This window comes from Onychostoma macrolepis, chromosome 11 (assembly GCF_012432095.1).
Source record: "Onychostoma macrolepis isolate SWU-2019 chromosome 11, ASM1243209v1, whole genome shotgun sequence".
NCBI classification, from domain to species: Eukaryota; Metazoa; Chordata; class Actinopteri; order Cypriniformes; family Cyprinidae; genus Onychostoma; species Onychostoma macrolepis.
This window is the reverse complement of record NC_081165.1, coordinates 12,422,963-12,436,587: the sequence shown is the minus strand read 5'-3', so window position 1 is coordinate 12,436,587 and position 13,625 is coordinate 12,422,963. Positions and strand designations below refer to the sequence as shown.

The 13,625-nt window shown below is 36.9% G+C and overlaps 1 protein-coding gene across 1 annotated transcript in view; it reads right to left on the bottom strand.

The window, feature by feature from the left end:
* The window catches only part of col6a1 (collagen, type VI, alpha 1), a 37,780-nt gene that overhangs the window by 3,658 nt on the left and 20,497 nt on the right, over nucleotides 1–13,625 (bottom strand). The window contains 4 exon segments of the mRNA XM_058791863.1: nucleotides 120–128; nucleotides 2,485–2,521; nucleotides 3,773–3,808; nucleotides 4,744–4,809. Coding sequence (XP_058647846.1) covers nucleotides 120–128; nucleotides 2,485–2,521; nucleotides 3,773–3,808; nucleotides 4,744–4,809 — 148 coding nt within the window.

Sequence of the window (13,625 nt, the reverse complement as noted above, 5' to 3'; positions counted from 1 at the left end):
ACAACAAAAAAAAAAAAACATGCATCAAGCATGTTTGAAGATGGCATTGCAAAACGCTAAATAAAAACACCATTTGAAACATTTTTAATATACTTAATATACAAAGTCTTGGGACTTACCACAGCAAGCTGAAAGAAAGAAATGAAGAAAGAGAGAGAAAACACATTACATTTCCATCAAATTTGACAATATGAGGCAAATCAGAAACGTATGTTCTATCAAAACATTCACAGTAAGGCATCCACAATTATTTTACTATTTCACAGAAGGAAGAATCTAGTCTGGAAATAATAAACGTTTATAAAATGTACTCATTAACACTTACAGTGGAGGAAAAAATTATTTGATCCCCTGCTGATTTTGTACGTTTGCCCACTGACAAAGAAATGATCAGTCTATAATTTTAATGGTAGGTTTATTTGAACAGTGAGAGACAGAATAACAAAAAAAAATCCAGAAAAACGCATTTCAAAAAAGTTATAAATTGATTTGCATTTTAATGAGTGAAATAAGTATTTGATCCCCTATCAATCAGCAAGATTACTGGCTCCCAGGTGTCTTTTATACAGGTAAGGGGCTGAGATTAGGAGGGAGTTCTCCTGATCTCAGCTTTTTACCTGTATAAAAGACAACCTGTCCACAGAAGCAATCAATCAATCAGATTCCAAACTCTCCACCATGGCCAAGACCAAAGAGCTATCCAAGGATGTCAGGGACAAGATTGTAGACCTGGAAGGTTGGAATGGGCTACAAGACCATCGCCAAGCAGCTTGGTGAGAAGGTGACAACAGTTGGTGCGATTATTTGCAAATGGAAGAACCACAAGCTCCATGCAAGATCTCACCTCGTGGAGTTTCAATGATCATGATAAAGGTGAGGAATCAGCCCAGAACTACACGGGAGGATCTTGTCAATGATCTCAAGGCAGCTGGGACCATAGTCACCAAGAAAACAATTGGTAACACACTACGCCGTGAAGGACTGAAGGGCCAGGGCATTGAAAATGGGTCGTGGATGGGTATTCCAGCATGACAATGACCCAAAACACATGGCCAAGGCAACAAAGGAGTGGCTCAAGAAGAAGCACATTAAGGTCCTGGAGTGGCCTAGCCAGTCTCCAGACCTTAATCCCATAGAAAATCTGTGGAGGGAGCTGAAGGTTCGAGTTGCCAACGTCAGCCTAGAAACCTTATGACTTGGAGAGGACCTGCAAAGAGGAGTGGGACAAAATCCGTCCTGAGATGTGTGCAAACCTGGTAGCCAACTACAAGAAACATCTGACCTCTGTGATTGCCAAAAAGGGGATCAAATAATTTTTTCCCCCACAAAAAGACCATAATATGTGTTTAATCTGTGGTGGCAATAATGAACAGAACAATGGCTTACATAAGCCTCTAGTATACAGACGTAAAATAAACCAATCTGCGAAAATCTGGACAGAACAAGGCAAAAGTAATATGCTTGGGAGTAAAAACAAATGATAAAACTCTAAAAGACACAAAGCAGCCTAATCTCAAATGAATGGTTGGAGCTATTTGTCGTCGATGGCTGAAACAGATATATATATATAAACATTTATTTTGGACAATTTTGTCTGCTTTTTTCTGGTCCCTGAGGTTTCATTCATACAGTAATACATTTCAAACTCTGCTTTTACTCATTGTGTTTAATCTTACATGACTAAAGTAATTTATAAAATTAAATACTATCACAACAAGAGTCAGTAGTTTTTAATATATATATATATATATATATATATATAAATAGCAACTCAAGATGAATGCACAAGGGCCGTACAGGTAGAACCTTCATATCCCAAAAATGTGGGCCATATTAAGTAAAACAGCAGCCCACAACACATTATTTGCACCTGATTGGTTAATACTGTCGAATCCCCTTCCTTCAAGCTAATGTGTAACCTTACACTGAACTTTTACACACTTCTGTTCAAAGCATCAGTGTTTTCTCTCTCTTGGATTATGTCCTGCTTTCACATGCCCGGATGGTGATATTAAATATCTAAGTTAAGCTTCCAAAACTAATATTTATGATAAACTTGCACAATATGATTATTTAAATGAATCCATTCTGGGTAAAAGTCTACAGCTCCAACGAGAGTTATGAAACAAAATAATGAATATCCTTTCAAAAGCAATAAAGACATAATTTGATTAACTTAACTAGACATATTATATATATATGAATGCATGATTTCTGCAACAGTGTTTTGGGGAAAAAAGCACAATTATACATGAATGGTGGTGTCATTTCTCTCATGCCTTACCCAACTTTTTGCATGTTTACTACTGGTCTGCAGAGTATTGTGAACACTGAGCTGGCTAGGTGGACTGCTGCATCATCACTTCATGGCATGAGTTGACGTTACGTTGTTAAATCAGTGTGGGTGACAGGCAGTACGCCATTTATGGAGGCAGTGGAACTGAGTAGTGAGTCATGGGTAAATACAAAAACAGGTCTACTCACAGCACATCTTCATGATGATATCCAGAATCTCACATTCCTACAAATAGAGAGAGACAGTAATACAGACTGCTGCTTCTGCAACTGTTTTTCTCTGTCGCCATTTTGTATCACAAAATGGAGCCACAAGTCCATGTTGTTTTAATTACAGGAAATTCTGCTGCACAGCACTCCCCAAAGACTCACAGTTACTGCAATACACTTTTTTAAAAAGTGCATTTCCGCATCCCCCCTTGATTTTTGGATAAAGATTACTGTACTAAAAAATTGCAAATCTTTCTCACACGTAAAAGAGAGACCATTTATTGAAACTAGCAACTAAACAATTGACTCATTCTATACTAATACAATTTTTTTTTTTAAATCAGGCATATACAGTACTTTGTACCTACCATATTTACATAACTATATATTTCACATAACTAACATATTTACATATTAAGGCATATTTGTTATTAAGAAAAATAAAGTCACAGTACTAAAAGAGAGATTATAATATTCCTAAATACCAGGATAAAAAATAATAAAAGTAAAATGTGGGCCACTTTGAGCAGTTTCTGGTGGTGTAGCACCTACGGCTCTGCAGCGCCTTCTGAAGGACGTTAGTCATAAGTCTGATTTTAAAAGTTTATGCGGAGCATTTAATGATGGAGCATTAAAAACTACATTGAACTTGTATCTCATTTCAAATGTGAAAGACTGTTTAAAAAGATGTCTTAAAGGCACAGCAGCAAAATAACAGCCTGTTCAATTCTATAATGGTCAAAATTGTCTAGTGGTCACTAAATATATATATATATATATATATATTAAACTTTGCATTATGCATTATAAGTGGCCCTCAGTGCAAAAAATAAATAAATAAAATAAATAAATCGATAAATAAAAAGTACAAAATGACCTCTATAAATGACACTCTTGAAAACTGCACATCTATAGTGTCATGCATTCATTTCTTTATATATGCAGTCGGAACAAGGCAGCTGTTGTGTGCTATTTAAAGATGCTTTTATTCCACAAAAGGAGTAGTCTAGTATGTGCTTGGGCCTTGGCTAGAGATTTCCATCGCTACTGACTGTCAACGATGTGGAATTCACAAAAATAACGGAAAGTGAATTGTGGAATGTCCAGGTCATTTATCAAGAGCACTGTCACCATTTGCGTTTCTCTTTGTCTCTTCATACAGGAAACTGTGCTGGAACATTTGCATTAGACTATATCCAATAATGTGTGCCTTTCTTTGATTTGTGCATTCAGTAAAACTCCGTTTATTTAAATTAAACTCACTCACATCAGCTCCTTGCGGCCCAGGTGGTCCTGGTGGTCCCTGTGCATGAAAACAAGACAAATGAAATGTACAATGTGCAAACTGAATTCACACACCAAATGCAAATATGACTGCTTCTGTAATATCGAACAACATAAAAAGGTCTGTGCAAAGGTCACTGTCTGCTTTATTACATGCTACACAGATGTAGTTCTGCCAGAGCAAAGAAGCTCTGAATCTCATTCCAAATAAGAGCATTTTTGAGACCGTCAAGTCTCCTCCTCTCTGGATGTCATCCAGTGGCAAAGAGGAACATCACAAAATTGCAGGCTGAGAGAAATTTCCCTTCCCACACTCCCATAACTCACTGCTGCTCAGCGGCGTTTCACATAACTGGAGATTTGTACACTTAAACACTTCTCTTGGCTCCTCTGGACAGTATAAAAGCCTGGTTGTTTACTTCTGAAAATATAATAATGCCAATCATTTTCTATATGTATCTGATTTGGAGATATTTAACCAGGTTCAGGTCCAGGTTTTTGACATATTTTAGGTTAAGTGAGCATGTCAAATGTGGCAAGTGGTGTTTTTGATACTATATCAAGCTAACAATAAAACTTGTTTTTCTAACTTTTATTTGGCCAAAATTTTGAGGTTAGATTTGTTGATCACATTCCATTGAATTTCTCAACAAAAGGTCGAACTGAACTTTCACGCACCTGTGGACATCAGACATTTGGTGCAAACATTTTAGATCTCAAATGTTCCAAGACTCAATTCAGACAGCAGACCAGTATGTTTATGTTTCTCTGATCCCCAATACAAATACAGTGGTTATACCAGAATACTGACATAAGCACCATAATTGGTGCAGAATATAGTACTCATACGAACATTCATTTGAGAACATGAATCATGATATGTCAACTTTTATCATACTCCAGTAAGGGAATATACAGTAAACACATGCTAAATACATGAAGCGGTGCGCTTACAGAATTTCCTTCAGGTCCTCTGTGACCTTTGGCTCCTTTAAGCCCAGGTGATCCTGGACTGTTATTCTGTGGAACACAAGATATGAACATTCAGCCTGGAAAATACAATGCTGGCAGAGTTATTAGTAACTGTACCATTTTAATATGGTTAATGTATGTCATTTACAGTGTAAATGAATTTTTAAAAAAAACAAAAAAACATCTGTTTTATATTTTTGTGAATTTAGAAAGACTTTATACAATCGTTTACCTTACTATTTACAAAATTACTTTTAATTTAATTAGCATTTTCCATATGTCCTACTTGCGATTTTATACAGTGGGATCCACTAGTGAAAATGCATTTACTGTGCTTTTTTGTAATATAATATTTTTTACATTACAAATGAAATTATCAGCAACACAGCTAAAATATTACTTCAAATAGTAATTTTATGTCAATATTTAAAACAAGTTTTTCAAAACCCAAAAAATCTGTTAATTTCTAGGTTTAATTTAGACTCTTAATTCCAGATTTTCAGACTTTTGGACATCACTGTTAAATCAGTGCTATAAGCATCGCAATCAGCTGTTTAAAAATCTCACAGACAACAATCTTGCTTCAAATAAACAATTTAAATGGTCTGCAATAATTCAGCTCCCTCAGCACAGTTTTGCCTCCAGTCCAGCAGATACATTCATCCCTTCATGTGTGTCTTGTGCCAGATTACGGTTAGGCGGTGAGATAATACTAACCACCTGTCCCTATTTTCAAGCTGTCTCTCCCATGCTGCTTCAATTACCTCCAAATTCCTCACTTCAAAGTCCACAACTGTCACAGACGTTCTCCCAGCAAGCTCACAGTAGGGACAAGGTTAAATGATGCCGTCATGCCAATATTGTTTTGGTTCATTGTGATTACCTTGACAGATACGAGACCAAGTGTGGGCCCCTCGGGTTTGGGAGAGGCCGGAGGAGCCCAATCAATTGTTTACAAGGACAGAAAAACATTTCCAAACACTCTTGGCCAGCAGAAAGACGGAGTCAAACATATGGAAGAGCAAAGCACCTTCATGGCTCATATGGAGCAGATTCTAGGCCCTGAATATCAATATATACAATATATATCAATATATACAAATATATATGATTTAATGTATACACCATTAAATCAAGCTTAGCATTTGCACAAGCATATTAAAAACATCCATTTTTAAAGTAATAACACATTCACCAAGAAAAATAAATGTATATCACTGTTAATATGTATAATCAACAGAATCCAGAATGCGAATGCAATATTTATGCACGCTTCAAACAAATGCAGATACTGTAAAGTGTTCAAATCACCTAACAGCTGTACTAGAAGAATCTTAGGAGAAGCAAAGTAAATAAATATTTTTTTTTAAGTAAAGTAAATAAATATTTAAATATTTTCTATAAAAATTAGATCAGAAAAATCTGACTTGTGAGATGTAAACTCACAATTGGGAGAAAAAAGTGCAATAAAACTTTTCTCCTTAAATTAATTTTTCTCAGAATTGCGAGTTTATATCTTGCAGTTCCGTGCTTATATGTCGCAGTTGGTAAAATCATGCAATTTTGATTTTTGCAATTGTGAGAAAAAGTCTGAATTATGAGATTGAGGGCCCTATCATATACCCGGCACAATGTGACACCAGGTGCAACGTAAGTGTTTTTTGCTAGTTTCAGCTCGACGCAGTTATCATTTTCACATCCAGCGCCACGTTGTTTAAATAGCAAATGCACTTGCACCCATCTGTTCGCCCATGGGCATACTGGTCTAAAAATGAGGTGTGTTCAGGCGCATTGTTGGCGCGTTGCTATTTTGAGGCAGTTGACCAACTAAAACTTGGCCTAAAGTCAATGGCGCAGTATTATTTTTTACATTTATTTATAGGGTGTGTTAATATGTGCCTAAAGGCGGGTGCACAACGCACATACACTCTGCTTATTACACACACGCGCAGCAGCACACAAACATGCCAAATATTTAAAATGATCCATTTCCTCTCTGGAGAAGCATTCAGTTTTTGCTCTTGCAAATTCCGCCATGGTGCAAGCGCAACTGGCATTTAAAGGGAATGGGAGATGAGACTGATTGGTTTATTGCATGTTACATCCAAAACACACCCATGACTCAATAAAATAATAGGTACAACTCTTTTGGACCATGTACCATTTTTTTTTCATTGTTAAACAAGGATAAAAAAAGGGATTTTTTTTTTAGACTGCAGCTACTGATCTGGATGAGCTCACGGACACCGTGACGTCCTACATTAGTTTCTGTGAGGACATGTGTGTACCCACCAGGACTCATTTAACATTTAACAATGACAAACCTTGGTTCAGCACAAAACTCAAACAGCTTCGCCAGGCCAAAGAGGATGCCTACAGGAGTGGGGACAACGCCTTGTACAAACAGGCCAAATACACACTAAATAGGGAGATAAGAGTGGCAAAGAAAAACTACTCTGGAAAGTAGTCCCCCCATCCCCCAGCACTGAGGCCATTCAACAACTGGCTGAAGACCTGAACGAGTTTTACTGCTGGTTTGAAAAGCAAAAGCCTGGTCTGACACCCCACACCCACTCTGACTGTCTCACAGCACAGCCATCAACACCCTCACCCTCCCTCCCCCCTACTGTTTCTTAACCTGCACTTAAGATCTATGAAGATAATGTAAGCAAAGTCTTCAGAAGACAGAAGATAAGGAAAGCCAAAGGCCCAGACAGTGTCTCTCCAGCCTGCCTCAAAGCCTGTGCTGTCCTGCTATCATCCATCTTCACATTGATCTTCAACAGATCACTGGAGCTGTGTGAAGTCCCCTCCTGCTTCAAATGCTCCACCATCATCCCTGTACCCAAGAAACCAAAAACTACAGACCTGTTGCTTTAACGTCTGTGGTGATGAAGTCATTTGAAAGACTGGTGTTGGCCCACCTGAAGAATATTACTGTACCCTTGCTGGACACCCTGCAGTTTGCTTACCGAGCAAACAGGTCTGTGGATGATGCAGTCAACATGGGACTGCACTACATCCTAAAACATCTGGACAAACCGGGGACTTATGCAAGGATCCTGTTTGTGGACTTCAGCTCCGCTTTCAACACCATCATCCTGGATACCCTTCAGAATAAACTGACCCAGCTCTCTGTGCCCATCTCAATCTGTCAGTGGATCACCAGCTGCCTGACAGACAGGCAGCAGCTAGTGAGGCTGGGAAAACTCACATCCAACAAACGCACCATCAGCACTGGAGCTCCTCAAGGCTATGTTCTCTCCCCACTGCTTTTCTCTCTCTACACAAATGACTGCACCTCTAAAGACCCCTCTGTCAAACTCCTGAAGTTTGCAGATGACACTACAGTTATCGGCCTCATCCAGGACGGCGATGAGTCTGCTTACAGACAAGAGGTTGAGCAGCTGGCTGTCTGGTGCAGTCACAACAACTGGAGCTCAACACACCCAAAATTGTAGAGATGATGGTGGACTTCAGGAGAAACACCCCTGCACTCCCCCCACTCACCATCATTGACAGCACTGTGACTGCAGTGGAGTCATTCAAGTTCCTGGGAACCACCATCTCTCAGGACCTGAAGTGGGACACTCACATTGACTCCATCGTGAAAAAGGCTCAGCAGAGGTTGTACTTCCTTCGTCAACTGAAAATGTTCAACATGCCACAGGTGCATATGACGCAGTTTTACTCAGCTGCTATTGAGTCAGTTCTGTGCTCTCCTATTACTATCTAGTTTGGGTCAGCCAGCAGATCAGACATAAGAAGACTGCAGCGGACTGTTAGGACAGCAGAAAGGATCATTGGTGTCCACCTGCCCAGCCTTCAGTACTTGAACTACTCCAGAGTGAAGAAACGGGCAGGTAACATCATCACAGACCCCTCTCACCCCGGATACAACCTGTTTGCACTCTGTGCACTAGAACATCTAGGCATAAAAAACGTTTTTTCCCCCATGCCATCTCCAGGTAACACAGGAATTATTAACTGTGTTCTGTAATTCATGCCTGTAATTCATTCTCCATCTCTAAGTATTGCCTCTCTCTCAAGAACTATGGAAATACATTGTGACTCTGGATCACAAAACCAGTCTTAAGTCGCTGGGGTATATTTGTAGCAATTGCCAAAAATACATTGTATGGGTCAAAATTATCAATTTTTCTTTTATGCCAAAAATCATTAGGATATTAAGTAAAGATCATGTTCCATGAAGATATTTTGTAAATTTCTTACCATAAATGTATCAAAATTTCATTTTTGATTAGTAATATGCATTGCTAAGGACTTCATTTGGACAATTTTAAATGGCGATTTTCTCAGTATTTTGATTTTATGCACCCTCAGATTCCAGATTTTCAAATAGTTGTATCTCGGCCAAATTTTGTCAGATCCTAACAAACCATACATCAATGGAAAGCTTATTTATTCAGCTTTTAGATGATGTATAAATCTCAATTTTGAAAAATTGACACTTAAGACTGGTTTTGTGGTCCAGGGTCACATATGCATATTTTCTATACAGCTGTATATATAGAGAAAATAATGCACAAATCTGTACATAAATCTTCTGTTCCAGATTCATACACATTATTATTTATTGTTAAGTCTTATTTAAATGTTTCTGTTCTCATATCAGATATGTATGTACTGTATGTATCTACCTGGTCTCATGGCATTTACGTACCTGGGTGCACTTTTTAGCGTGACATGAAATACATACCAATAAGTACATATCAAGCAGTTTCCAAAATAAATGAACACTTTCACACAAATTTACAGAGTTGTGATTAATAAAGCGTAATTTTCGCACAGTTACTTGAAGAATATCATGCCATGACTTCAAAACAATATTAATATGCTGGGAGATTTTGAACGTTAGCATCGCACACATCCAGCTTCATATATATGGGTTTTCATAGATGATAAGTCTGTTCGGTAGCTCACGGAGTACGGAGACGGACTTAGAAGACGAGAAGCACCGGTTTGAATCCCGTCTAACTACGGTTCGACAAAGCAGTTAAAATCTGCATAAAAGGAAGTTCAAATGGCACAGTTGCATCAGCTAATACGTGTTTATATCAGTTTTGCATTTGTTAACACTATCGGGTAGGTTTAGGGTTGGATTTGGTGTAGGGAATATTTCCAACACGATAGAGCATTAACCTTTAGCGACAGTCCCCGGATATTTGAATTCTGAACTGCCGCAATACGTATCTGAAGCAACATAATAAAAAAACAGAAATACGTACCGATATCTACGTAATAAAAACGTGCCAGGGTTCACATATTGAACCTGTGTTTTAGCGCCACTCAGTGGACATTTCTATTTGAAACTGCGGCGAAACGTGCAGCAAGGTACGTAAAACGGTGTCGCACAAAAAGTGCGCAGAGGTACGTATTTTTATGAGACCAGGTTGGTATGTATGTATGTATGTATGTACCAAGAGCTTCTTAGAAACCACAACAAATTCCTTGTGTGTTTGCGCACACTTGGCGAATAAATGCTGATTCTGAAACTGGCAAAAGTGGATTCGAACATACCCTAAATGCACCTGCGCCATGCACTTCAGACCATGTGCTTAGATCGTTAAAATAGGGCCCATAGTGTCAGAACATAAATAATAAAGAAGTCATTTACAAATGCAATAAGACTTTTCTTCTCAGAACTGCGAGTTAACATCTTGTATTTGACTTTTTTATTAAGTTAATATTTTGCAACTCTGCATTTATATTTCGCAAAAATTGCTTTTTTCCACCATAAAATAAAATATAAAAAGGTAATTTTTATCACACAATTCAGACATTTTTCTAGCATTTGCGCATTTATATCTCAAAATTCTGGCTTTTCTTCTGAGATTTGTGAGTTTACAGCATATCTCCCAAATGCAAGTTACAAACTCGAGTTTGACTCTATCAACAAAACTCTATGTATCAATCAACACAAATTAGCATGTTAGCATTCTAGAGCATGCTACTGTATGTGGCTGCTAAGGTGTTCTGGTGGTTGCTATCATGCTTAATTGATTATAAAAGTAACAAAATGTTCAACGAGTTACACCCTAAGTATGAGAAATAGTAATGTGATCGTCTTAACAAAAACCACTAATAACAGAAGTCTTCATAAACAGAAAGATCATCTGCGTGTAAAGTTTAAACATCCAAAACACATATGGTGCAAAATGTTTAGATATCATGTAAACATAGCGTTTGATTAATAAATGCATTTCTGTAGCCAAAAACATTCAAGTGTGTGTTTAATCGCAGCAGTTTAACTTTACTTTAAATCAGTTTTTGTTAAGAACATGTTAAATTGTTCTTCCCTCCATGTTATTGTGTATATTATTCCCTCCAAATCTGGTGTTTATTATGAAGAGCCTCTGGCCAGGCTTTAAGATTCAGTTGTAAAACACATAGTAAACATTTTAATTTATGGTCTCTGCAATTCTGCTAATGATTACTTTTGGAATTATAGTCAGTTTTCTTCTTTTTGATCTTTGCGCAACCAAACGCATGTTTCCATTGTCTAGATGAACTTAAGTATGGTAAACTACTCAAAACTTTTACAGGGGGTCTTTAGCCAGTAAAATGAAACCCTCCGAAACGAGCACTAGCACAGGATCTTGTGAGCAGTTGAAGAGTGTTACAGAGAGGTGATAAACACAAGGGTACGTTTCTAATTACTGTAAAGTGTGTGTGTTTGATCTTTGAGAGCATCTGTCTGAAGCCATTGCTTTTTCATGTTTTAGGCACCAGACATGCTCTAAGTGATCTCTTCTGGCTAAACAAACGAGTTGTCTTTCCGAAATGTGTCTGAATACTATTCATAACACAGTGCAATGTTGCATTTCCAGCCTTGCCACATGGGTCACTATAGAAGACAATGGTGTAAATGTCCAAAAATAAAATACTTTATAATAATTAAATAACATATAATTATAATAATTAAACAACAAAACAACATATACTGTATGCTGCTTGCTTAAAAAAATGCTTATGCTTACCAAGGCTGCATTTATTTAATCAAAAATACATATAAAGGTCGAACGATTGATCGGTTTTGCCGATTAATTGGGACCAATAGTCGATTGCTGAAAATATCGCTGTTTTCCAAAAATCCATATTGGTGGTTTTCCAGGTTGCGTCAGTTGCTAGAGCAGCTGAGGAGGGTCCGCTGTCTTTAGAAGCGAATCACTGACACCTTGCGCTGCACAGAGCAGGACAATTCACATGCGGAAGATTGACAACGAAACCGTACGTATACAGTACACTACAGTACATGTTTCCATATCATTATAAAGTAATTAATTTGTTGACTAGATGCTTCTTTAGTAGAGAAAAAACAACAGTATGTTTGCCGTTAAAGCTGAGAGGACACTAACATTAGTAGAAAATTAAGCAGTTAAAACGATGTGACCAAAACACACGGAAATCTGCCCCAAATATGTAATGCCATGATTGTTACCATCTATTTGCATTAGTTTATTGTTACCATCTTTAATTCAGAGAAGTTGCATATTTAAAGCTAGTGACGTGACAAAGCAATATGATATGTTAATGCAACTGACAGAAATCCTTCCACGCCACAGAGCGCCTATCACACACCTTTCCATTAAATTACATTACATTTGTCTCACATTACTGTTAATGTACATAATGACTTCAACCTAGGATTGGAGATTGTGTACTGTGCTATAATATATATCACACTTTCTCTTTCTGTTTTGCTTTGTTTTGTCAAACACCAAACTTCAAACTCATCAACACAACATTGTTCATTCTTGAAGTTAACTTTTGCTTGTTTGGGGATTCAATAAACAGTTTTGGACCACTGCTTGAATTCAATGCATCTGTTAGTTAATGAACTATAAACTAAAATTGATGTATAATTAATATTTAATACTAACATTTTATTCCAATTTAAATGTGGTTCAGTACTGTGTTTTTTTTTTTTTTTTTTAAAGTTCACTATTTTAGCTTTCATTCAGTACCTATTTTTAAAAACAATTTTTAATTAATCGGTTATCGGCCAGTGTGGTCCAACCTAGCTATCGGTATCGGTAAAATCAGTTGACCACTAATAAAATTTAAAAAAGAATGATAATATTATGAAAAAATATTACAATTTAAAATAACTGTTAATTTAATTCATAAATTAAATTAATGTAATAAAATTAATACATTTTAAAATATATATTTTTTGCTGTGATGGCTGGGCCATTACTCCAGTCTTCAGTATCACATGGTCTTTCAGAGATAATTCTAATATGCCAATTTGGTGCTCAAGAAACATTTATCATTACTATTATTATTATTATTATTATTATCATCATTATTATTATTATTATTATTGAAAACAGTTGCTACTTATAATTTTTGTGGAAACAATGATACATGTTTTCAAGATTTGTTTGATGAATAAAAAGTTCAAAATAACTTATTTTTTCCTTTGGATGAGCCAATTGCTTAGTCCAGAAAAGTTTAACAGCATGTGTTTACTTCATTCAAATCACTAAATATAAGAAATAATAACAGTGATGCTTGCCTTAGCAAACACATCCAATATCGTAAGTCTACAGAAAGGGTATACTGTATGCCTTTAACAGAAAGATCACTATGTGTAAACAGTTTACACACATCTGCTGCAAAATGTGTATGGCATGTAAACATCCCGTATGATTAATAAAGGCCTTTCTGGAGCCCAAACATTCAAGTGTGTGTTCAATCACTACTCAACAAACAAACAAAAAGCTATCTCTCTCTCTCAATGTTCCTCTTTTGCTGTGATAGAACAGTAATTTTAAAATTAGAACATCATTTCTAAAGAAAGGACCATGAAAAGCCAACAGCTGCAAAACAATCTTTCC